The sequence below is a fragment of the Ranitomeya imitator genome, chromosome 1 (genome assembly GCF_032444005.1).
Source record: "Ranitomeya imitator isolate aRanImi1 chromosome 1, aRanImi1.pri, whole genome shotgun sequence".
Lineage (NCBI taxonomy): Eukaryota > Metazoa > Chordata > Amphibia > Anura > Dendrobatidae > Ranitomeya > Ranitomeya imitator.
Window position 1 is genome coordinate 1,124,047,235 of NC_091282.1, and position 24,653 is coordinate 1,124,071,887.

The window sequence follows — 24,653 nt, forward strand, 5'->3', positions numbered from 1 at the left end:
AAGTCGTCTCTGATCCCAGCCCAGCGTCTTGTTTTCCTGGGAATGCTTTTCGACACCGCTCAAGCAAAGATTTTCCTACCCAAGGAAAAGTCTCTAACACTTGTGCGTGGGGTTAGGTCTCTCAGAGGTCGATCTCCCTGCACCCTCTGCTTCTGTATGAGTGTACTAGGCAAAATGATTACTTCAATGGAAGCAGTCCAGTTTGCTCAATTCCACACGAATCCTCTTCAACTCTTCCTTCTAGCGAGATGGGACAATTCGATCCGCTACCTGGATCGGTGTGTTTCAATTCCCCCGCGGATAAAGCAGTCCCTGATATGGTGGGAGTGCTTTCAGTCGGTCCATCTGGCGAGGTCCTCCCTCCCCATTCATTGGAAGGTAGTCACAATGGATACCAGTCTCCTTGGCTGGGGAGCAGTATTCCAAGATTTGACAGTCCAGGATCGATGGTCAGCTCAGGAGTCATCCCTCCAGATCAACATCCTGGAACTCCGTGCGATATTCCTCGCCCTGCTTCAATGACAGGAACTTCTTCACGGACATCAGATTCGGGTCCAGTCCGACAACGCCACGGCGGTGGTGTACGTCAATTATCAAGGGGGAACTCAAAGTCTAGCAGTGATGTTAGAGGTCGCTCAGATCCTGTCTTGGGCCAAACAGAATGTCCCAGCAATTTCCGCAGTGCACATCCCAGAAGTCAAAAATTGGGCGGCAGACTCTCAGCCGAGAGACAAATCACAGGATTTGTCTCAGATGGGGGACTCCGGACGTCGACCTCATGGTGTCCAGACTCAACCACAAAGTTTCTCAGTTTGTGTCCAGATCTCGCGACCCACTAGCAATACCATGGACACAGTTTTCCCTTCCTTACCGGTTTCCACCCCTTCCGCTGATTCCCAAGGTAATCAAAAAAATAACAGTGAAGGAATACCCGTCATACTCATCCGTCCGGATTGGCCTCGAAGACCCAGGTGCGCCGAGGTGGTCAACCTTCTAGTGGATACGCCGTAGAGACTTCCGGATCTTTTGTCACAGGGCCCCTCTTCCACCAGAGTTCTCAGTCGCTCAATTTACCGGCATGGCTGTTGAAGCCGCAGTCTTGAAACACGATGGGTTCTCCGATCAAGTCATACAGACAATGATTAAAGCAAGGAAGCCTTCATCCTCTCACATCTACCATCGTACGTGGAAGGTGTTTTTTCGCTGGTGTGAGACTCATCCGAGTCGCTCCAATGACTTTTCACTTCCCATCCCTTTTGTCCTTTCTGCAATTGGGTCTTGAGTCCAGACTGTCCCTTAGTTCTATTAAGGAACAAGTTCATACCCTTTCCATTATTTTTCAAAGAAATCTGGTTGTTCACCAACAGCTCAAGACATTCATTCAAGGAGTTGCTCACTCCATTCCCCCAAACCGGCTCCCAGTGGATCCCAGGGATCGTAATCTAGTGCTCGACATCCTGCAGGAGTCTCCATTTGAACCACTACGTGAGATCTCTTTCACATTACTTTCCTGGAAGGTCGCTTTCCTGGTCGCTATTACCTCAATTAGATGGGTTTCAGAGCCGATAGCTCTTTCTTGTCGCTTTCCTTACCTGGTATTTCACCAGGACAAGATGGTGCTATGTCCGGTCCCATCCTTTCTTCCCAAGGTGGTTTCCGGTTTTCATCTAAATAGTACATCATACTTCCATTCTTTTTTCCGACCCCAGAGAGCGGTCACTAAACAAATTACATCTGGTGACAGCTCTACGAGTTTACCTACCCAGGACTGAACCTTCCGGCACTTAGATTCTCTGTTCATCATCCCAGAAGGTCCACGGAAAGGTCTCCTTGCGTCCAGGTCTACCTTTGCTCAATGGATCCGTTCCACCTTCCTGGAAGCTTACAGTCTCAGAGGTAGAGCACGCCCATTGAGGATCAAAGCACACTCTACGCGTTCAGTGGAGGCCTCCTGGGCAATTCACCATCAGGCGTCGGCCTCGAAGCTCTGCAAGGATGCTACATGGGCCTCCATTCATATATTTACGAAGTTCTACAGGGTTCACACTCATGCTTCATCGGATGCAAACCTTGGTAGAAAGGTTCTGCAAGCCACAGTGGCCTGAACTCTGACTTGAGGATATTATACTTCTTCCCACCCTAGGGACTGCTTTAGGATGTCCCATGGTTTCCTGTGTCCCCCAATGAAGTGAGAAATCAAGATTTTGGGTACTCACCATAAAATCTTTTACTCGGAGCCTTCATTAGGGACACAGCACCCGCCCTTATTTACGGTTGTATCAGTTTCTGTTGCTTTCTGTTAAATCCATGCTGTTATGTTTTTCTGCTTCTCCTACTGCTTTTTCACTAACTGAATAGCTTTCTGCCAGTTGGTGGGCATATGCTGTTGGGGAGGAGCTAACCCTTTTTTGCATAGTGTCAGCCTCCTAGTGGTGGCAGCATACACCCATGGTTTCCTGTGTCCCCAAATGAAGGCTCAGAGAAAAGATTTTACGGTGAGTACCCAAAATCTTACTTTTGTAAGCAACTTAAACTTGGTGTAAAAAAAAAAAAAAAACACGCTGCAAAAACGCAATGTGTGAACATAGCCTTACAGGGGGAAAAAACCCTAGCATTTGTTGATAAAAGCTACATGTTTCGGCATCGGTCCAATTTCTTCCTCAAACAGATTTTGAAACGCATTGTTTGTATCTATATTTTTCACTCTTACATTTCCCAGTTTATATGTGACAGCAGCCACCATGCCTTTTTTACTCCAACTGATTTATTCCATATTATCGAGCCTCTCCTTGGCGGAGAGAGTGGAGCAGCAGTCTACACGTTGGATCACCACTTTCTATCAAAGCTGAGCCTGTGTCTGCACAAGTCATCCGGGTGAGCAAGCAGAATCGCTTTCCTTTTATCGCTATGATACTTACACTACGGAGTGCCCCTATTTTATCTCAGTGTATACAATAGCGGCATTTAGACGAGTCACTGGATCTAAACCTGCCCAAACACTTTCTCCAGCTGTCAGTGGACATAAAGCATGTGCAACCAGCAGAAACATCAGTTTCCATACACATTTGTTTCATTTGTGCATGCATTCCTAGCGAGCGACTAGATTTGCAGCAACATAACATAGCATTAGATCCAAAAAGTCCCTATGGTGTCGAGTTGCGACAAAGTCAGATGTTTTCTAATGTGCTGATCGAATGCGGCACACCTACCATAGACTTCAATGTATGAGACAAGAGACTTGTCTGCAACTTGGCTGCATGATTTACAGCTAAATCAGAGCTCTAAAATAGATGAAACAAGTTACAAAACTTTTTTAGCTAACGGCTGTCGTCATGTAGCCTTAGGCTACAGTTTACACTGCACGATTGTCGCTGTTAAATAACCGTCAATCTGCAGTCATTTGCTGGCTGCCGTAGATTGGCTGGCCACAACTCAGTATGCACAGAGAAGGGAAATATGTAAGCCGGCTTAAAAATCATCAAATTTGATTTTTGATTATAGAAACTTAATTCCAGCTCACACAGTTGCTCTATGCTCATCCACCTGGGGCTCAGACACCGGCCTCATGTCAAAGAAAATAGAAAAAATTGGACTGGGTCATGTCGACCATGTAAATTTTTCTTTTGTATGCACCATATTTTCTTTTGAAAAAGAAAAGGAAAATCCAGTCCTGTTGAGCCGGAATCCAATTTTTTTCTATTTTCCTTGATTTTTGATTGTTCATCAAGTGTTTGCCGGCCTGTTTAGATGGGCGGATAGTGGAGAGCCATCGTTCTGATGAATGCTCGTTCCCCGATCAATGGCCCATGTAAATATAGGCCCTAAGGAAAGATGTGTTGCAGACAATAATGAAACTGTATGCAAAAGAACAATTGTACTAAATAATGATTGTCTTTGCTGATGACACCAAACTATGTAGGATATGAATATCTGACCTCGACATTAAAATATTGCAAAACGATCTGGATAAGATGTCTGAATGGGCAAACAGTTGGTAAATTAAATGTAGAGTAATGCACCTAGGACGGAGGAATCCTATTTCCGCATATACATTAAATGGGAGTATACGCATGACTACAGAACGGGACAAGGACAGGGGTATTCTGGTTACAAATAAGCTGAGCAGCAGTACTCAATGTCAAGCAGCAGCTGCAAAAGTAAACAAGATTTTAGGGTGTATAAAAAGAGATAAAATCCTGCGATCCCAACGTAATATTTATTACTCCTTTATAAATCACTGGTGATGCCACATCTAGAATATGGGATCCAGTTTGGGGCCCCACATTTTAAAAAGGATATTCAGAAGTTAGAATCAGGTCAAAGATGGGCAACTAGATTATTACAAGGGATGGAAGACCTCTCATAAGGAGAGGTTGGAAAAGTAGGGCTTTTGTTTAGCTTAGAAAAAAGACATCTCAGAGGGGATCTCATTTACATGTATAAATATATGTGTGGTCAGTACAAAGGACTGGCACATGACTCATTCCTTCCAAGGACCATACTGAGGACTGAGGGCACTCATTCAGAAAGGAAGACAGGTGATTCCGGCAGCTAAACAGGAAAGGGAGCAGTCAGACAGTGGAATGCCGACCACAGGAGGTAACAATAGCGACAGCTCTGGATTGGCACTGACTACACAAAAGGGTTACCATTTCTTGTACATGAATTCCACAGCGCTGTGGGCAATGGAGGAGAATGTTATAAGAAATGATCAGGCGACCAATTTTATTTTATGCCAGCTCTGATAAATCTGCCATCATTGTACTTACCAAAACAATTCACATGAGAAATGAAGTTATTAAAAAAAAAAAACATAAATGATATGTAGTGGTCAAGAATACAGACCTTAAGGAATTTAATTCCGCTTTATACTGCGAAGAGTCGTCCTGAGTCTGGGCCAGTGTAATGGACTGTGAGCGGTGCACATTATCTAAGGACGAGATCTTTTCCTTCAGTTCAGATATAGTAGATTTCAACTCGAACCGTTCTGTCTCCAGCTACAAAAATTAAAATCGATGATTAGTCACCGATGACAAAGGCACGATAATGTAACAAGGGCCTCATTTCCTCATAAGCTAGAGATTTTCATTCCACCTACAGCAAACGTTTATTAAAGGGATTTTCTGGTTTTCAAAAAAACAAAATCCTTTCCTTTGCTCACTCTCCCCAGGTCCAACACTGACTCTGCATAGCTGCTCCCAGTGTCTGCAGTGCTGATGTCATATCGACAACACTGCAGCCAATCACTGAGCACAATATCTCTGAGCGGATTTCGCAGTCCACTTGGTCGCAGCCGCTGAGCTGAGTTAGTGGCCGCAGTAACCAGACGTCAGCGCTGCAGAAAACAGCAGACAACGGGAGCAGAAGCGGAGAATCAGTGCTGGACCCAGGGAGGGTAAAGAGCAGCAAACTGCAGCTGGGGGGCAGGGGTTTTCTAAATGTGGAAAAAGGAGATTTTGGTGTACTCACCGTAAAATCTCTTTCTCTTAGCCTCTAATTGGGGGACACAGGACCATGGGTGTTATGCTGCTGTCCACTAGGAGGCGACACTATGCATAATCTGAAAAGATTAACCATGGCTCCTCCTCTGCAGTATACACCCCTGGATGGCGTTAGCCTTCTCCAGTTTTGTGCAAATGCATTAGGAGAAAAGTAACAAATAACATAACCATGCCTATAAGAAGGCCACTATGTACGAGCTCAAAGAACATTATGAGAACTTGACAGTAACAACGGCCGGTAAAGGGCAACAGGGTGGGAGCGGTGTCCCCCAATTAGAGGCTAAGAGAAAGAGATTTTACGGTGAGTACACAAAAATCTCCTTTACTCTGTCGCCTCATTGGGGGACACAGGACCATGGGACGTCCCAAAGCAGTCCCTGGGTGGGAAGCAATGGACGAATATTGCGCAGACAGGCCCCTAAACTTGGGGCACCGCCGCCTGCAGAACCAGTCCACCCAGGCTCGCGTCCGCTGAGGACTGGGTATGAACTCTGTAGTGTTTAGTAAACATGTGTAGGCTAGTCCAAGTGGCCGCCTTACACACTTGTGCCGAAGCCTGGTGCCGAATGGCCCAGGAGGCCCCTACCGCCCGTGTAGAGTGTGCCGTAATACCGGCCGGAAGAGGAGAATTTTTAAGGCGGTAGGCCTTTTGTATGGTGGATTTGATCCACCTGGCAAGGGTAGCTTTGGAAGCCGGCAGACCCTGGCGGTCGCCTCCCAGAAGAAGGAAAAGAGAATCAGACTTCCGGAAGGGAGCAGTCCTAGACACATATATACGCAATGCCCTGACGAAGTCAAGCGTATGCAGAGCCTTCTCAACTCCATGAACCGGAAGCGGACAAAGGGATGGCAGTGAAATTTTCTCATTGAGGTGGAAGTTGGACACAAGCTTCGGAAGGAAGGATGGGACCGTACGGAGAACTACCTTGACCTGGTGAAAAGCCACGAAGGGCCGTCTGCAGGAGAGTGCTGACAGTTCAGACACCCTGCGTAGCGAGGCGATTGCCACCAGAAAGACCACCTTCTGGGATAGAAGGCGGAGTGGGACCTCCCCTAAGGGGTTCGAAAGGTGGTCCCTGCAATGCTGTCAAGACCAGGTTGAGGTCCCACGTTTCTAGTGGACGTCTGTAGGGGGGAACCAATCGGGAAACCCCCTGAAGAAAAGTCCTTACTTGCGGCTTGTTAGCAATGCGTCTCTGAAAAATCCTGAGAGAGCTGACACCTGGCTCTTAAGTGAGCCCAGGGACAGCCTGGCCTCCAGACCCGATTGGAGAAAACCAAGTACTTTGGGGAGGGAATAAGGGAGTGGGGTCTGGCCACGAGATTTGCACCAGGTAAAGAAAGCTTTCCAGGTACGGTAATAAATCTTGGCAGAGGCTGGCTTCCGTGACCTGATCATGGTTCCAATGACGTCTGGCGAGAGCCCTGCCTGGGTTAGAACCCAGGTCTCAAGGGCCACGCCGTCAAATTGAGAGCCCCTGAGTTCTGGTGGTTGAACGGGCTTTGTGATAGACGATCGGGGCGGTCGGGGAGACGCCAGGGGCGTCTGCTGTAAGTTGTACGATGTCGGCGTACCATGTACGTCAGGGCCAGTCCGGTGCGATTAGGATGGTTGGAACGCTCTCTTGCTTGATCTTCCTCACCACTCTGGATATCAGGGGGAGAGGTGGAAAAATGTACAGAAGCTGGAACTGGGTCCAGTCCTGACCCAGGGCATCTGCTGCGAGCGACCGCGGATCTTGTGTTCTGGCCATGAAGTTAGAGACCTTGGCATAGAAGTGGGATGCCATTAGGTCCACACCCGAAGTCCCCCAGCGATGGCAGATCTGGCGAAAAATTTAGGGATGGAGAGACCACTCTCTCGAGTCCATTCCTTGTCGGCTGAGGAAGTCGGCTTCCCAGTTGTTCACACCCGGAATGTGGACGGCAGAGTGCACCGACCCTGTGTCTTCCGCCCAGTGGAGGATGTGTGTCACTTCTCGCATCGCCTGGGTACTGTGGGTCCCTCCTTGGTGGTTCATATATGCCACAGCCGTGGCATTGTCCGACTGTACTCTGATGTGAGAGGCTGCCAGTAAGTGACGGAAGGCTCTCAACGCCAGGAGGATGGCACGAATTTCCAGGATGTTGATGGGCATGGTCGCTTCCACTGGGGACCACTTGCCCTGTGCCCTGTGGTGTAGGTGCACTGCACCCCAACCCATCAGGCTCGCATCGTTGGTCAGGACCTTCCATTGACCTGTGAGAAAGGATTTCCCCGTTGCTAGCGAGGTTGGCTTGAGCCACCAGTGCAGGGACCTCCTGGTTGACGACGTTAGCTGGAACTCCCTGTCGAGAGAAAAGGGATTCCTGTCCAAGGACTTGAGAATGGCTAGTTGGAGAGACCTGAGGTGAAACTGGGCAAATGGGACCGCTTCTATTGCTGCCGCCATCCTGCCGAGGACTCATGGCAAACTGGAGAGATCGGGGGGGGGGGGGGGATGGGGGTGGAGATGGGGTTGCGGAGGAGGGTGCGAACTCCTAGGCGGAGAGCCAGTGCCTTGCCCTTGAGAAGGCGCACTAGACCCCTGGAGGTGTCGAATAGCATTCCCAGGAAGGTCAGAGACTGACTCGGAGTTGGCGATGACTTCTGTAGGTTGACTAACCAGCCCAGGCGACTCAGAGTGTCGACTGTGATTGAGACGCTGAGCTCGCAGTCCTTGAAGGTGGAAGTTTTGATGAGGAGATCGTCCAGGTATGGAATGACTACTATGCCTCTGGAGTGCAGGACGTGCATGGTGGCTGCCATGACCTTCGTAAACACTCTGGGAGCCATGGCGAATCCGAACGGGAGAGCCACGAACTGGTAGTGGTCCTTGTGGATTGCGAACCTGAGAAATCTCTGATGGGCGGGTGCAATCGGTATATGCAGGTATGCGTCTTGTATGTCTATGGAGGCGAGATATTCTCCCTTCTCCATGGACGCAATGATGGACCGAAGGGACTACATGCGGAAGTGACGAACCCGTACATATTTGTTGAGTTGTTTTAGGTCCAGTATGGGCCGTACGTTGCCTCCTTTCTTGGGGACTACGAATAGATTGGAGTAGAACCCTCGGAAGCGCTCGGCCACGGGAACCGGTACTATGACTCCTGCTTGAAGAAGCGAGGAAACCGCTTGGTGGAAGGCACGAGCCTCGGCTGGCGGTTTTGGGGGAACAGAGAGGAAGAATCGGTTCGGTGGGTTGGAGGTGAACTTTATCTTGTATATGGAATACACTAGTTCCCTGACCCACCTGTCTTCTGTAATAGGCAGCCAGACTTGCTGAAAGAGCAAAAGTCGGCCGCCTACGGGTGGGATGTCTTCTGGAGTCCGTGAGTCATGATGAGGAAAAAGTCTGAGGTTTTCCTCCTTTGGGCTTCGACTGGCCTGCTTTTGACTGCCAGGTCTTGTCCGACCTTTGCGCCGACCGTGAGTTGTCCCTGCGTGGGGAACGGTTACGATTTTAGGTGTGCCTCCTATGCGACACTAAGCAAAAACTGGAGAAGGCCAACGCCGTCCAGGGGTGTATACTGCAGACGAGGAGCCATGGTTAATCTTTTTCAGATTATGCATAGTGTCGCCTCCTAGTGGACAGCAGCATAACACCCATGGTCCTGTGTCCCCCAATGAGGCGACAGAGTAATCCTAATAACTACTCACATTCCATTGTGGTTGTTAGATGTAGATTTCTATATTAAGAGCACCCCCTCCCCTGCCGACACCTGGGTATGACTCGAGTATAAGCCAAGAGGCGGACTTTCAGCCCAAAAAAGTGGGCTGAAAATCTCGGCTTATACTCGAGTATATACGGTATTAAAAAGTAAAACATGACTTACTATTTGTGCTGTACTTTCTAAGTCCGCAATCTTTTGGGTGAGCTTAAACCTTTCTGAAGCGGAAAATTCCTGCTGAACCTGAAAACAAAAATGACAACGTCAGAGATACATTACTTCTAAGACCAAACTAAAAGAGTTATTTTGGGACTTTAAAACGTCCGTTCCTCAATCTAGGCCACCAATGTTAGACAGCACCTCCACCCATCAGCTGTCTGAGCAGATCATGGCTCTTCGACTAGTGTCGTCCCTTATATTTGTTACCAGACGCAGCTTGGTACTTTTGGTAGTGGTGGTGCCTGCAATTACAGACCAGGGTCCTTCATGTAAACAGGAGAATGCTGTATTGCATTGCAATGTACATTGTGCAGGAGCCTCAACAAGGCACAGCTATCTCTCCGAGCCCTCGTCCGAGCCAAGCATGTTCATCTGTCAATTACTTATTTCCTAAGAACAAAAGGATCAGGAGAGATGAAGTCTTATCTTCCTTCTCATCTGAGAGAGGTACCCATGCACATTAGATGTGGCCAGTCAAGCCAAACTGGGTAGGTTCTTCTCATATATGAATGGCAGGTGATCATGCTTCATGCCCCAGAATTGCTCTTTTAAAGCATTATATTAAACCAAATGACATAAATCAGTAACAGTATAACCTTGAAAAGAATCACTTGCAACAATCCACATGAAACCAAAGAAATATTACGTAACAATGTCAAGGAACTTCTATCAAAAGCTCTATACGGGTGGTTTATGGTGTAAGGGGGCTGTCAGCTCCCCCGACATGTCCGATATACTGAACAATTGCAAGAATGATTTCTGATATAGTGAATACTTGTATTCTCCATTGTCTCTTACAATTCTGCATGGAGCTGTTCTTTGAGAAATAAATGAATACATTGACAATGTGGATCTCTACACACCGACCATCCAGTGCTCTGATTAGGGACATCCCTGACTGAAATGATTTAGAACTAGTAGTCAATTCATTGATATATTTGGAAAAATACAACAGAGGATCAGCACAATTTACGGCTTTCAGAGTCCGCTTTCATTCCTACATGTATGAGTTCACATTCCTACCTTGCCACTAAAACATATGCTGGAGTCACACATTGCAATGTATACTTTGTACAAAGCCCACATCAGAAGGTTACTAATAGTGATATTTAACGACATGTTATATAGAAATAGACTACGAAGCAAACGTCTCATGTGAGCGCAGTGCTGAAATCACATCATGGTCATGTGGAAGAACAGAAGAGGAAAACAAGATGAAAAAGAAAATGGATTTCAACACTATTGTACCGTCCATTAATACATTGTGCAATACTCATATGGATCTCTAGTTACATCTTGTGTGATATTCCACAGCCACATTCACGATTCTGCAGGTTGCTAGTCACCAGGGTGGTTGAGCTTCATCAAGAGTACAGCTCTGAAGCCTAGATTGGTGTGAATGTGGCTCTACAGTGTAACACCATCTAGCATAGAACCAGTATGACAGGAGTGATTCTAGCCACTCAGGTCTCTTTGGTAAAATAATTCAACTTCATGATTTACCTAAACTGTCTAGCAAAAAAAACCTGGCATTGATACCCACAGCAATCAGAGCTCAACTTTCATTTACTAAACTTCTTTGAAGACATAAAGGCTGCAGTGTGAATGGCTGCCATGAGTAAGGAGGAATTTTCCTGTAAGCGGCTACAAAATGGACTGGGAGCTGTCTGTGAGGCTGCCGTGCAGATCTATTGCAGTCACCTCATAAAGACAAACCTGCAGCGATCTGGACAGGTCTGGGCCCCCTGTACATGATGTAGCTTCTTACAGGGCAGCACGGGGGCTCAGTGGTTAGTACTGCAGCCTTGCAGCACTGTTTCCTGCGTTCAAATCCCATCAAGACAACATCTGCAAGGAGTTTGTATGTTCTCCCCATGTTTGTGTGGGTTTCCTCCCACATTCCAAAGACATACTGATCGGGAAATTAGATTGTGAGCCCCATCGGGGACAGTGATGATAATGTGTGCAAACTGTAAAGCGCTGCAGAATATATATTAGCGCTATATAAAAATAAAGATTATTATTTCAGAGGCAGAATGTGTGCACTGATGTCCTACATGGGCCAAGATAACATTCACATCATTAGTACAGAAGTTCTTTATTTTTGAACAAATGTTGTAATTTGCTGATAGAATAAAGAATTGCCTTTGGCTATGAGCACACAGGCGCTTACATGGAAATGTACACCTGCAGCTATTGTAGGATGATTGTAGGACGAAGCAGAAGGTGGCCGCACTCAAGTGAATGGTCTCATTTATAGAACTTGTCCCTGCTAAGAGGACCATCAATCAGCGAGGGATTACATACTGCGGCTTTTGCAATAAGATATAGGAAAACAACCTAACCTTCATCTTGTCTCTGAGTTCCTCATTCTCATCCTGAAGTCTTCTGAAATCTGACTTGACTAAATCTCGTTCCTCCTCTAGATGGCGCAATTCACTGGCTGAAGAGGCGCTCGTACGGAGAGGAGACCGGTCTCGTTTAGCCAATGTCAGCTCATTCTGAGCCTGAAATAGAAGAGGTTACGCAAAATAACTAAACGTTAAAAAGTTATAAAATAAAAATAACTTTCACATAAGTGGTGTGGTGCACTGGGTTGTACTCTTTACAGATCCATACGCCGCTCCGCTCGAGTATCTGAGTAAAAACAATCGCCACCGATGGAGAACAATGCTCTGATGAGCGCGTCTTCCACTCGGTGGGGGTCTCTGCATCAGATCCCCCCAAGCTACTGACATGTTGCAATTATTTGTATTTTTATGAGAAGTATACCCCCACTGGAACACATAGGTAGAAGAAGATACATTTATTTATTTGTCTCCGTCGACAAGTTAAACATTATGGTCTTGTTTAGAAAATTCATTTCTTTATCGCTTCATTGGGGGACACAGATAACCGTGGGTGTATGCTGCTGCTGCGAGGCTGACACTATGCAAAAAAGGAAAAGAGCAATAGCCCCTCCCCGGCAGTATACACCCACCGACAGGCACTGAGCCCCTCAGTTTGTGCTTAGTGTCTGTAGGAGGTGGACCTGGATCTCCCAGATCCGCAGCTAATCATTTTTTGCTTTCGCAGGTTTGTTGTGTTTTACTAATTATTTATTTTGTTTTTCAGATTCAACTTCTAGGGAATCAGGGTGTTAATTGACTCTACCTTCCCATTATTAGCGGCTGAGCGAGCAGTGTGGTGTCACCCACATCGCAACACTCAGGCCTGCTGGCAGGACATTTCTCTTGTGCCTTCATTGGTGCCGCAGGGTGAGTTTGGTGGCCGGTCCTTGCCGAATTTCCTCCTCACCCCTTTCCTTAGAGAGGGCTGAGAGGGAGATGATAGTCACCAGCGGTGACCTCCCCCCCTTTTTTCCCTAAGGGGGTTGATGCCGTCTCCTGGAAGAGGGTTCTTCTCTCCAACGTCCCTGCCTTCCCTTGGGCCCCTGGACGACCCTCATACAGCGCTGAAGATCAAGGTAATGAAGATATATCGGGGGAAGGGGATTGTTGTTTGTATTACACGCTGGCTCCCTTCCCACCCCTGGACCTGTCAGCTCTGCCCTGCCGTCTATTCCATGCGTTGTCCATTCAGTGCCGCGGCTCCCCTTTTTTACATTCACTTTACCTCAGTTCGGGCCAATCGGCCACGCCTCCTAATCGCCCGCACTTTCTTGGCGCCCAGTGATATTTTAATACAGCGCACATGCCCCCTTCTGCCGCTGGACCTATCAGGGGTTTCTCTGTTCCCGGTCATTTGCTGTGTGCTTAACCACTACCCCCCCCACCCCCTTCCCCACGAGGCCTCTATTCCTCCTCCATCTTGGATTCTGCTTCCTATTCGGACGCTACTCCACTCGGGGGGCACAGATACCGGCTCAGCTGCAGCTCTTTCCTTCCTGTACGGTAGGCTTTCATCCGTACCCTAGCAACCCCCCCTTGCCCCTGCAGTATATCATACTCCGGAGGCAGTGCTGCAGTAGTTTAGACTTACACAGGCAGAGCTTTCCAACCCTTTTTTTCTTACTATAAGCTCACAGCCTACATACTGTATGTCCAACTCTATTGGGGCTTCTGTTCCCAAACCCACCATCATTCATTACGCTTGCTCACGCTGCAAGAAAAAGTGGTCAGCAGGTCAGTCGTCACCCTTCTACCAATCCTGCAGTCCGCCTACCATGTCTGCTCCGCAGGAAGCTTCCGAATCTCGGGATGAGTGCACTCCCCCTCCCCCAGAGTGGGCAGGTGCTATGTCTCAGTCAGTCTCTGACTTGACTAAAGTATCCCAATCTCTAGTCCAGGCGCTTGAACGACTTCCGCATCTAGCTACAGCCACCAGTGCTCCGACCATCTCTCATGGCGAGTCGCACGCACCTGTTATTGACCCTCAGAAGAACGCTCCGGCCGGCCGTTCTAGAAAGAGGTCCTTGTCTGGCTCCTCTTCCAGCTCTCTGGGTCCCTCAGCAGTTCCCAAGCTGCTCACCTCTTCCCATTTCCCCTCTTCGGAGGAGGACCTTGGGTCGGACATAGATTCCCAGTCCGGGTCTGACTCTGACTCAGACCAGACGTCTGGCATACAGGCTATTGTGGATAGTCTCATCTTGGCCATCTCCCAAACTCTTAAGCTTAAACAGAACGAAGTTCCCTCACAGGATCCTTCTGTCTCCTTCACACGGGTCAAGCGTCCTTCTCGCTCCTTTCCCAATCACAAGGAATCTGAGTCTACCCTGTCTAAGCACTGGGAACATCAGGCCGTCTCTTCCCTGGTCACAGCTGGCGTAGTCATTCCTGTCCCTTCAAACGAGCATTTTTCGGGGTTCTACTCGAACCTCTTCGTAGTCCCCAAGAGTGACGATTCCCTTCGCCCAATTCTGCATCTCAAGTTTTTGAACCGCCATATTCGACTCCGCCACTTCAGGATGGAGTCCTTGCGGTCTGTGATTATCGCCATGGAGCCCGGGGAGTTCCCGTGTTCGGTGGATATTCAGGATGCGTACCTTCATGTTCCTATCTGCGTACGGCACCAGAGGTACCTTCGGTTTGCTATCCAGGAAGAGCACTACCAATTCACGGCCCTCCCATTCGGCCTGGCGTCGGCCCCCAGGGTCTTCACCAAGATCATGGTGGCGGTCATGGCCATCCTTCGTTCCAGGGGGATACTCATCATCCCCTACCTTGACGATCTTTTGATCAGGGGTTCTTCTCATCGAGACTGCGCGAAGCCTCCAGATCTCTCTGGACACTCTGACTCGCCTCGGGTGGATCATCAACCGGGACAAGTCCTCTCTGATTCCCTGCCAGCATCTGTCCTTCCTGGGCATGGAATTCGACACGAACTTGGCTCGGGTCTTCCTCCCACTGGACAAGTTCTCCGGTCTCCGCAAGGCAGCCCGATCTCTCAAACACCCAGCTCCTCGCTCGCTTCTGCATGGCAGTCCTGGGAAAGATGGTTGCTTCCATGGAGGCCGTTCCCTTTGCCCAATTCCACACACGTTTCCTCCAACTGTTTCTTCTCTCCACTTGGAACAGATCCATGACCTCACTGGACCGCCCCGTTCGTCTGCCTCGGCAGGTTCAGCAGTCACTGACCTGGTGGACCCGGTCTTCATCGCTCCTCAGAGGAAGGTCTTTCCTTTTGCTTCTGTGGCAGGTCATCACCACAGATGCCAGCCTGCTCGGTTGGGGAGCGGTCTTCCGACATCTCAGCGCAGGGTCGCTGGACCCACCAGGAGGCTCTTCTTCCTATCAACTCACTGGAGATCAGAGCAATCTTCCTTGCCCTACTCCACTGGCAATCACTCCTGGCCAGTTGTCCCGTCCGCATCCAGTCAGACAACACCACGGCCGTGGTGGGCGGGACGCGCAGCAGTCAGGTAATGGCAGAGGCAGCAAGGATACTTCATTGGGCGGAACGTCACGTTCCGGTCATTTCAGCTGTCCACATTCCGGGCGTCGAAAATTGGGCAGCCGACTTCCTCAGCCGCCAGGGCCTGGCGGCGGGAGAGTGGTCTCTCCATCCCTCAGTATTCGACCAGATTTGTCTTCGTTGGGGCACCCCAGACGTCGACCTCATGGTGTCTCGGATGAACCACAAGGTTCCTCAGTTTGTCACCAGATCCCGGGACCCTCTGGCCATCAGCCACAACGCCCTGGTAATCCCATAGTCGCAGTTTCAGTTTCCTTACCTGTTTCCCCCACTTCCCTTCATCCCAATGATAGTAAAAAAGATAAAGTTAGAGGGGATTCCGGTCATACTCATAGCTCCAGACTGGCCAAGGCACCCCTGGTACGCGGAGCTGGTCAACATGCTCGCGGATACCCCTTGGAGACTCCCAGACCGCTCAGCCCACTCTTCCAACAGAGTTCTCAGTCCCTGCATTTAACGGCGTGGCTTTTGGGGCCGAGGTTCTGAGGGAGTCTGGTTTTTCTCATCAGGTCATACAGACCATGATCAGAGCCAGGAAGCCAGCTTCTTCTCGCATTTACCACAGGTACTGGAAGGCCTTCTTCCGGTGGTGCGACACACACAACGTCTTTGACATGACTTTTTCCCTTCCGGACTTTCTGGGCTTCCTGCAGTCGGGTTTCGACTCGGGTTTGTCCCTCAGTACCCTAAAGGGTCAAGTTTCCGCTTTGTCCATTCTTTTCCAAAGGAACTTGGCTTCTGTCTCTCAAGTGAAGACTTTTCTGCATGGAGTTGCTCATCTTTCTCCTCCTTTTCGTCCTCCGCTTTAACCTTGGGAACTCAATTTGGTTCTCAGTGCCCTTCAGACCGTTCCTTTTGAACCGCTTCAGGACGTCGCTTTTTCCTTTCTTTCCTGGAAGGTGGCCTTCCTCATTGCCATCACTTCAACTGGAAGAGTTTCCGAGTTGGCAGCATTATCCTGCCGCTCCCCCTTCCTGATTCTTCATCAGGACAAGGTCGTTCTAAGACTGGTCCCCGAATTTCTTCCCAAGGTGGTTTCCACTTTCCACATCAATGAGGATATCATTCTTCCTTTTTGCCCTTCTCCTGTTCACCCTTTGGAGAAGTCTCTTCACAAGCTTGACGTTGTCAGGGCCGTTCGGATCTATCTTTCTAGAACTGCCCATTTTTGCAAATCCGACTCTCTGTTTGTCATTGCTGAGGGTCGCCGGAAAGGCCTTCAAGCGTCCAAATTCACTATTTCTCGCTGGATTCGTTCTGCTATAACGGAATCCTACTGTGCTCAAGAGACACTGCCCCCTCCTGGGGTACAGGCCCACTCCACCAGAGCCGTCGGTGCTTCCTGGGCTGTTCGTCACGAGGCCTCCGCTTTGCAGGTTTGCAAGGCTGCCACCTTGTCGTCTTTACATACGTTCACGAGGTTCTACGGGGTTCATACCCAGACCTCGTCAGATGCAGGTTTTGGTAGGAAGGTACTGCAGGCGGCGGTCGCACACTGGCCGACCTGAGCCCTTTTCTCGCTTCCTTTCTACCCATCCTTTTCCGGGACTGCTTTTGGACTTCCCACGGTTATCTGTGTCCCCCAATGAAGAGAAAGAAAGAGGGATTTTTGGTGCTCACCATAAAATCTCTTTCTTGGAGCCTTCATTGGGGGACACAGCACCCTCCCTGGTTATTTGTTCTTGGTACCGTGTTTGGGCCTACAAGTCCTGATTGAGTTGGTACTCATGTGTTCTCAGTTATGGTTGTTTCTCCTACTGCTTTTTTCACCAATTGAGGTGCTTAGTGCCTGTCGGTGGGTGTATACTGCCGGGGGGGACTATTGTTCTTTTCCTTTTTTGCATAGTGTCAGCCTCCTAGCAGCAGCAGCATACACCCACGGTTATCGGTGTCCCCCGATGAAGGCTCCAAGAAAGAGATTTTACGGTGAGTACCAAAAATCCCTCTTTTACTACTCCCGAGTGGGGAATTCTAAGTTAATATGGGGCTGGGGTGACATCCGTTCCAAATCTTTTGGCCAGAGTCCTGAGCGGCTACAAAGAGCATTTTCTCCCTCTGTAGGACCTGCGCTGTCCAGCAGTACTCAGGACGTCCCTTGGATATGAATGGGCACCAAGTAACACTTTCTTCATCACAGATATCAGCTGATTGCTGGCATCCCAGCAGAAGACACAGTCCGATCACACTAATGTCAAATGATTGCTCAAACAAGTAAAGACTGGTCAAAGCAGAGACCATCTTTAATATTCAATCTATGCACAAATTAAAAAAAAAAAAAAAAAACCCGCTACTTACTATAAAGAATACAGTGCGAGCGCAATCAGATTATGAGTCCCTTGTAACTATGTGGAGAGTGCACTGCTCCTCACTAATGACCGACGCCTGCTGTATACACATAACAGGGTGTAGCAGTGCACTCATGGCTACATACAGCAGACTGCATATCCATGTTATCAGCCAAACTAGATATATCAGGTTACATAAGCTGATAAGAGTGCACTGAAAACTACCATTGTACAATGAAAGCACAATAAACTAGCAAAAAAAAAAAGTAAACAAGAGACAGCTTTATCCCAACTATACCTGCTCATAAAGGATCCGGAACTTGTCTCTCTCCATCGTTAGCACTTTCACATTGGTCTGGATCTCAATCATGTGATTTTCAAACCGATCCAGCATGTTCTGGAGGTCGTCTCTCTCTCTAGTCAAACGCTTAACGTGTGCATTGGATCCCGAGTCCTGAACAGCAGAAAACAGCATTTTTATAAACAGGACACGTGTATATTATAAAATATAGATTAATTCTATATGAATAACTTTAAGTTATCACAATATGAAATATCTTAATAGGGAATCGGTCACCAAATTTTTTGCCACCTACTCTAAGCAGCATAATGTAGTTTTAACAAAATCACTGTTTCATCAGCAGGAGATTATCACTAGAGGACTAGTAAACCTGCCGCCATGTAGTCCTCTATATTAATGAGCTCTCTATAATCCCACCTCCACCACAGCTTTCTGCCTATGCAGTATACACAGATGAAAAAGGAATCTACCGTATTTTTCGGACTACAAGACGCACTTTTTCCCCCCCAAAAAAGGGGGGAAAATGGGGGGTGCGTCTAATAGTCACAATGCAGGCTTACCGTGGCGGCAGAGGTGCGGTGGCAGAGGTGCGGCGGCAGAGGAGGCGCAGTTAAGTGGGGTCCCTTTCTTCGGTGAGGTGATGCAGCAGCCCGGTAAGCAGCAGAGCCGGGTGAATCCTGTTGTTATCGGTGGTGGCGGCCATTTTCCTGAGGCCGCACGTGCGCAGATGGAGCGCTCTGCTTACCGGGGCTTCAGGAAAATGGCCGCCGCGATCTCTATCTGCGCACGCGCGGCCTCCCGCGGCCATTTTCCTGAAGCCCCGGGAAGCAGAGCGCTTCATTTGCACATGCGCGGCCTCAGGAAGATGGCCGCCCCCACCGATAACAACAGGATTCACCCAGCTCTGCTGCTTACCGGGCTGCTGCATCACCATACCGGGGAAAGGGACCCCTCTCACAGCACCTCCTCTGCCGCTGCACCTCTGCCACCGCACCTCTGCCGCCACGGTAAGCCTGCATTGCCTGCACGGTAAGCCTGGGACCCCTCTCACAGCACCTCCTGATCCCAGCACCTCCTGATCCCAGCACCTCCTCATCCCAGCACCTCCTCATCCCAGCACCTCCTCATCCCAGCACCTCCTCATCCCAGCACCTCCTCATCCCAGCATCACCCCACCTCTGCCGACACCTTGCCTCCTGTGACCCTGCTCTGCCACTGCCAGCCCTCAGGTAAGATACTGTAAATTCGGACAATAAGATGGACCCCCATCTTATAAAAAAAACTTTTTTTCTGCAATTTTCACCCCAAATTTGGGGTGCGCCTTATGGTCCGGTGCGTCTTATAGTCCGAAAAATACGGTAATCTGCAGGCAGGTTATACAGCAGGAGGAGATGGTCAGATTATTATACATTTTTGTGGGAAAGTTTCAGAGGAACTTATATTTTATTCTTTGAAATCCCTGGTATTTGTATGCTATTAGTCCAGTGGGCGGTCCTACTAGTGACGGATAATCTTCCCTGTGTGACTGTACATGCAGACATACAGTGGGTACGGAAGGTATTCATACCCCTTTTTTATTATTATTATACATTTTTATAGCGCCATTTATTCCATGGCGCTTTACATGTGAATACAAGGCAAATATAGACAAATACATTAAACATGAGCAGATAAGGCACACGGGTACATAAGGAGGGAGGACCCTGCCTGCAAGGGCTCACAGTCTGCAGGGGATGGGTGATGAAACACTAGGAGAGGGTAGGGCAGGTTCAAAATTGTTTCATTGCAGCCATTCGGTAAATTCTAAAAAGTTCATTTTTTTCTCATATGTACACTCTGCACCCCATCTTGACTGGAAAAAAAAACAGTAATGTAGTAATTTTTGCAAATTTATTAACCCCTTCGTGACATGCGCCGTACTAGTACTGCGCTGCCGGCACTGCATTTGTGCCAGCAGCAGTACTAGTACGGCGCACCGATCACCGCGGTCTCGCGCTGAGCGCCGCGGTGATCGGGTGCGGGTGTCAGCTGTATATGACCGCTGACAGCCCGCAGCAATGCCCACGATCGGCGCTATCGCCGATCGCGGGCATTTAACCCCTCTGATGCCGCTGTCAGTAGTGACAGCGGCATAGAGGGGGATCGCGCAGGGACGGGGGCTCCCTGCGCTCTCCCACCGGAGCAACGCAATGAGATCGCGTTGCTCCGGTGACCCGGAAGGAGTCCCCGGATCCAAGATGGCCGCCGGACTCCTTCCGGGTCATGAAGTGACCTGGCTAGCCGGCGCCTGCTGAGAGCAGGCGCTGGATGCCAGCTAAGCTGCCTGTCAGATCGTTGAACTGACACTGTGCTATGCACAGTGTCAGATCAACGATCTGATCTAATACAGAGATGTCCCACCCTGGGACAATGTTAGAAAGTAAAAAAAAAAAAAATCCCCAAATAAAAAAAAAAAACATTTCCCAATAAATCCATTTATTTATGTAAAAAAAACCAAAAAAAAACAATAAATGTACACATATTTGGTATCGCCGCGTCCGTAACGACCCGCTCTATGAAACTATCCCACTAGTTAACCCCTTCAGTGAACACCGCGCAAAAAAAAAAAAAAAACAAGGCAAATAACAACGCTTTATTATCATACAGGCGAACAAAAAGTGGAATAACACGTGATCAAAACGACGGATATAAATTACCATGGTACCGCTGAAAACGTCATCTTGTCCCGCAAAAAAAAAGCCGCCATACAGCATCATCAGCAGAAAAATAAAAAAGTTACAGCTCTCAGAATAATGCGATGCAAAAACAATTATTTTTTTATATAAAATAGTTTTTATTGTGTAAAAGCGCCAAAAGATAAAAAAAATTACATAAATGAGGTATCGCTGTAATCGTACTGACCCGAAGAATAAAACTGCTTTATCCATTTTACCACACGTGGAACGGTATAAACGCCCCCCCTAAAAGAAATTCAGGAATAGCTGGTTTTTGTTCATTCCGCCTCCCAAAAATCGGAATAAAAAGCGATCAAAAAATGTCATCTGCCCGAAAAGGTTACCAATAAAAACGTCAACTCGTCCCGCAAAAAACAAGATCTCACATGACTCTGTGGGCCAAAATATGGATAAATTATAGCTCTCAAAATGTGGTGATGCAAAAACTATTTTTTGCAATAAAAAGCGTCTTAGTGTGTGACAGCTGCCAATCATAAAAATCCGCCAAAAAAACGCTATAAAAGTAAATTAAACCCCCCTTCATCACCCCCTTAGTTAGGGAAAAATAATAAAATGTAAAAAAATGTATTTATTTTCATTTTCCCATTAGTGCTAGGGTTAGGGCTAGGGTTAGGGTTGGGGTTAGGGTTTCAGTTATAATTGGGGGTTTCCACTGTTTAGGCACATCAGGGGCTCTCCAATCGTGACATGGGCTCCGATCTCAATTCCAGCAAATCTTGCATTGAAAAGTCAAATGGCGCTCCTTCCCTTCCGAGCTCTGCCATGTGCCCAAACAGTGGTTTACCCCCACATATGGGGTATCGGCGTACTCAGGACAAATTGTACAACGACTTTTGTGGTCCAATTTCTCCTGTTACCCTTGGTAAAATGAAACAAATTGGACCTGAAGTAAAAATTGTGAAAAAAAAGTTAAATGTTCAATTTTTTTAAACATTCAAAAAATTCCTGTGAAGCACCTGAAGGGTTAATAAACTTTTTGAATGTGGTTTTGAGTACCTTGAGGGGTGCAGTTTTTAGAATGGTGTCACTTTTGGGCATTTTCTGTCATATAGACCCCTCAAAGTCACTTCAAGTGTGAGGTGGTCCTTAAAAAAATGGTTTTGCAAAATTTTGTTGCAAAAATGAGAAATCGCTGGTCAACTTTTAACCCTTATAACGTCCTAACAAAAAAAAATTATGTTTCCAAAATTGTGCTGATGTAAAGCAGACATGTGGGAAATGTTGTTTATTCACTATATTATGTGATATAACTCTCTAATTTAAGGGCATAAAAACTAAGAGTTTGAAAATTGCTAAATTTTCATAATTTCCGACAAATTTTTGTTTTTTTCACAAATAAATGCAAGTCATATCGAAGAAGTTTCACCACTATCATGAAGTACAATATGTCACGAGAAAACAGTGTCAGAATCACCAGGATCCGTTGAAGCGTTTCAGAGTTATGACCTCATAAAGTGACAGTGGTCAGAATTGTAAAAATTGGCCCTGTCACTTAGGTGAAAACAGGCTTTGGGGTGAAGGGGTTAAAAAAGAGTGAAAAATTTAAAGGGGTCTGAATACTTTCCGTACCCACTGTAGCTTTCAATTAATAGCCCATGAGACTCATGTACATACAAATAGCACAGATCTCAATTATTAAAATAAAAATTATACTGAATCTTTTCCAGCAAAACTACCGTATATATAAGTATAATACCAAAGGTTAAAGAAAAATAAGCTCATGTTTGCAAAGTGCATGTCACAAGACAGGGTAAGGTTGATAAAACCAAAAACACATGGGCTACTTGCACAGTGAACAAGTCTGTAGAAACCTGTTTTCATTTTTTGACTAGCACTTGCTTATTTACTGTGACTTTTTTACAACAGAGTATTTTTTGACCTCTCTGTGCGCTTTTGTGTCTTCAAGTTCTTTGGTGGTGTGAACAGGTTTCTACAGACTTGTTCACTGTGCAAGTAGCCCATGTGTTTTTGGTTCTATAATTGTTCTCTTGTTTCTACATGACTGGGGAGTCCACCACTCCTCCGTGGGTCATTTGCATTGTAGCTGTTCCATCCTGCAAGTTCCACATGGATATTTTCTCTCTGAACCCTGCTCATACAGGTACTATACAGATGATCAGGTTTTAAAATACATCAGATAGGGATTATATACATTAGATAGGACTGCTCTATTATGGGTATACCTTGGCGATTGGAGCAGCTTAACATACCTTTTTTGAAAAAAAACGTATTAACTAAATACCCTGTATTTTTTCATTTTTTGACTAGTTCTTGCTTATTTACTGTGACTTTTTTACAACAGAGTATTTTTTTACCTCTCTGTGCGCTTTTGTGTCTTCAGGGTAAGGTTGATGTATAGGGAGCATAAGGCATTTGACCATTATAAGACGATATTTACCAGACCATCTAAGCCCGACGCACGTTTCGCAGTCACTTCAGCAAGGGGAGCCCCTTACTATCATCAAATGCATTATACTCCCTAACATACTCGATCCTTTGATATGCACTTTACAAACAGAAGTTTATTGTTATATATACCTTTGGTACACATATGCTCTTATAGGATATAAGGGTCTCCTATTTACCAATAGGTGGTATACTAAATAAAGTGATTTACCGTATATACTCGAGTATAAGCCGACCCCCCTAATTTTGCCACAAAAAACTGGGAAAACATAATGACTCGAGTATAAGCCTAGGGTGGGAAATGCAGCAGCTACTCGAAAATGTCAAAAGTAAAAATAGATACCAATAAAAGTAAAATTAATTGAGACATCAGCAGGTTAAGTGTTTTTGAATATCCATATTGAATCAGGAGCCCCATATAATGCTCCATAAAGTTTATGATGCCCCATATTAAAATATGCCCCATATAATCCCGCATAAAAGTTAATAATGGCCCCATAAGATGCTCCATAGACACATTTGCCAAATATAATGCTGCACAAATGCTGATTATAGCCCCATAAGATGCTTCATAAAGATATTTGCCCCATATAATGCTGCACAAACGTTATGGCCCCATAAGATGCTCCATACAGACATTTGCCCCATATAATGCTGCACAAACGTTATGGCCCCATAAGATGCTCCATACAGACACTTGCCCCATATACCGTAATGCTCCACAAACGTTAATTATGGCCCCATACAGACACTTGCCCCATATAACGCTGCACAAACGTTATGGCCCCATACAGACACTTGCCCCATATAGTGCTGCACAAACGTTATGGCCCCATAGATGCTCCATACAGACACATTTGCTGTTAATGCAATAAAAAAAAAAAATCAAAAAAAAAAAAATCACACTCACCTCTCCGCCGCTCAGGCCCCCGGCACTTCCAATATTCACCTGCTCCTCGTTCTGGCGCCGCTCCGTCTTCAGCATCTTCTGCACGGACGTTCAGGTAGAGGGCATGCACTAACTATGTCACCGCGCCCTCCCCATTATACTCACCTGCTCCTGGCCCGGTGTCCCTGCTTCCCCGGCACTGCAGCTTCTAACTGTACTGAGCGGTCACCTTTACAGCTCATTACAGTAATGAATATGCGGCTCCACCCCTATGGGAGGTGGAGCCGCATATTCATTACTGTAATGAGCGGTACCATGTGACCGCTCAGTACAGCAAGAAGCTGGGGCGCCAGGGAGCAGGGGACCTGCAGGGACCACACCAGGAGTAGGTGAGTATAATTAGACAGCCCCCCTCCCCCTCCCCTGTCGACCCCTGGGTAGGACTCGAGTATAAGCCGAGAGGGGGACTTTCAGCCCAAGAAAATGGGCTGAAAATCTCGGTTCATACAGGAAATGTTTAACCCCTTCATGACCTTCGACACAAGTTTACGTTATGGTCTAGCCGCTTATGATTCAGTGCAGAACAGCTCCTGGGCACAAGACTAGGCGCTGTGCTGGAGAACTTGTCATCACAGTGCTGCGCCACTCCATGTGTTAAATGGGACTGCCAGCAGGGCTTGTAATAGAGGATCAGTGGTGCCGGATACTCAT

General features: G+C 47.3%; 1 protein-coding gene across 3 annotated transcripts in view; it reads right to left on the reverse strand.

Moving 5' to 3' along the window:
- The window catches only part of CEP135 (centrosomal protein 135), a 153,469-nt gene that overhangs the window by 59,062 nt on the left and 69,754 nt on the right, over positions 1-24,653 (reverse strand). For 2 of the 3 annotated variants that reach the window (XM_069744448.1, XM_069744450.1), the window contains exons 12-15: positions 17,910-18,065; positions 11,759-11,920; positions 9,360-9,437; positions 4,846-4,997 (exon numbers count right to left, since the gene is read on the reverse strand). In XM_069744448.1, the coding sequence (XP_069600549.1) occupies positions 4,846-4,997; positions 9,360-9,437; positions 11,759-11,920; positions 17,910-18,065 (548 nt within the window). The remainder of the gene's footprint in view (positions 1-4,845; positions 4,998-9,359; positions 9,438-11,758; positions 11,921-17,909; positions 18,066-24,653) is intronic. The other variant, XM_069744449.1, reaches the window with a different exon arrangement.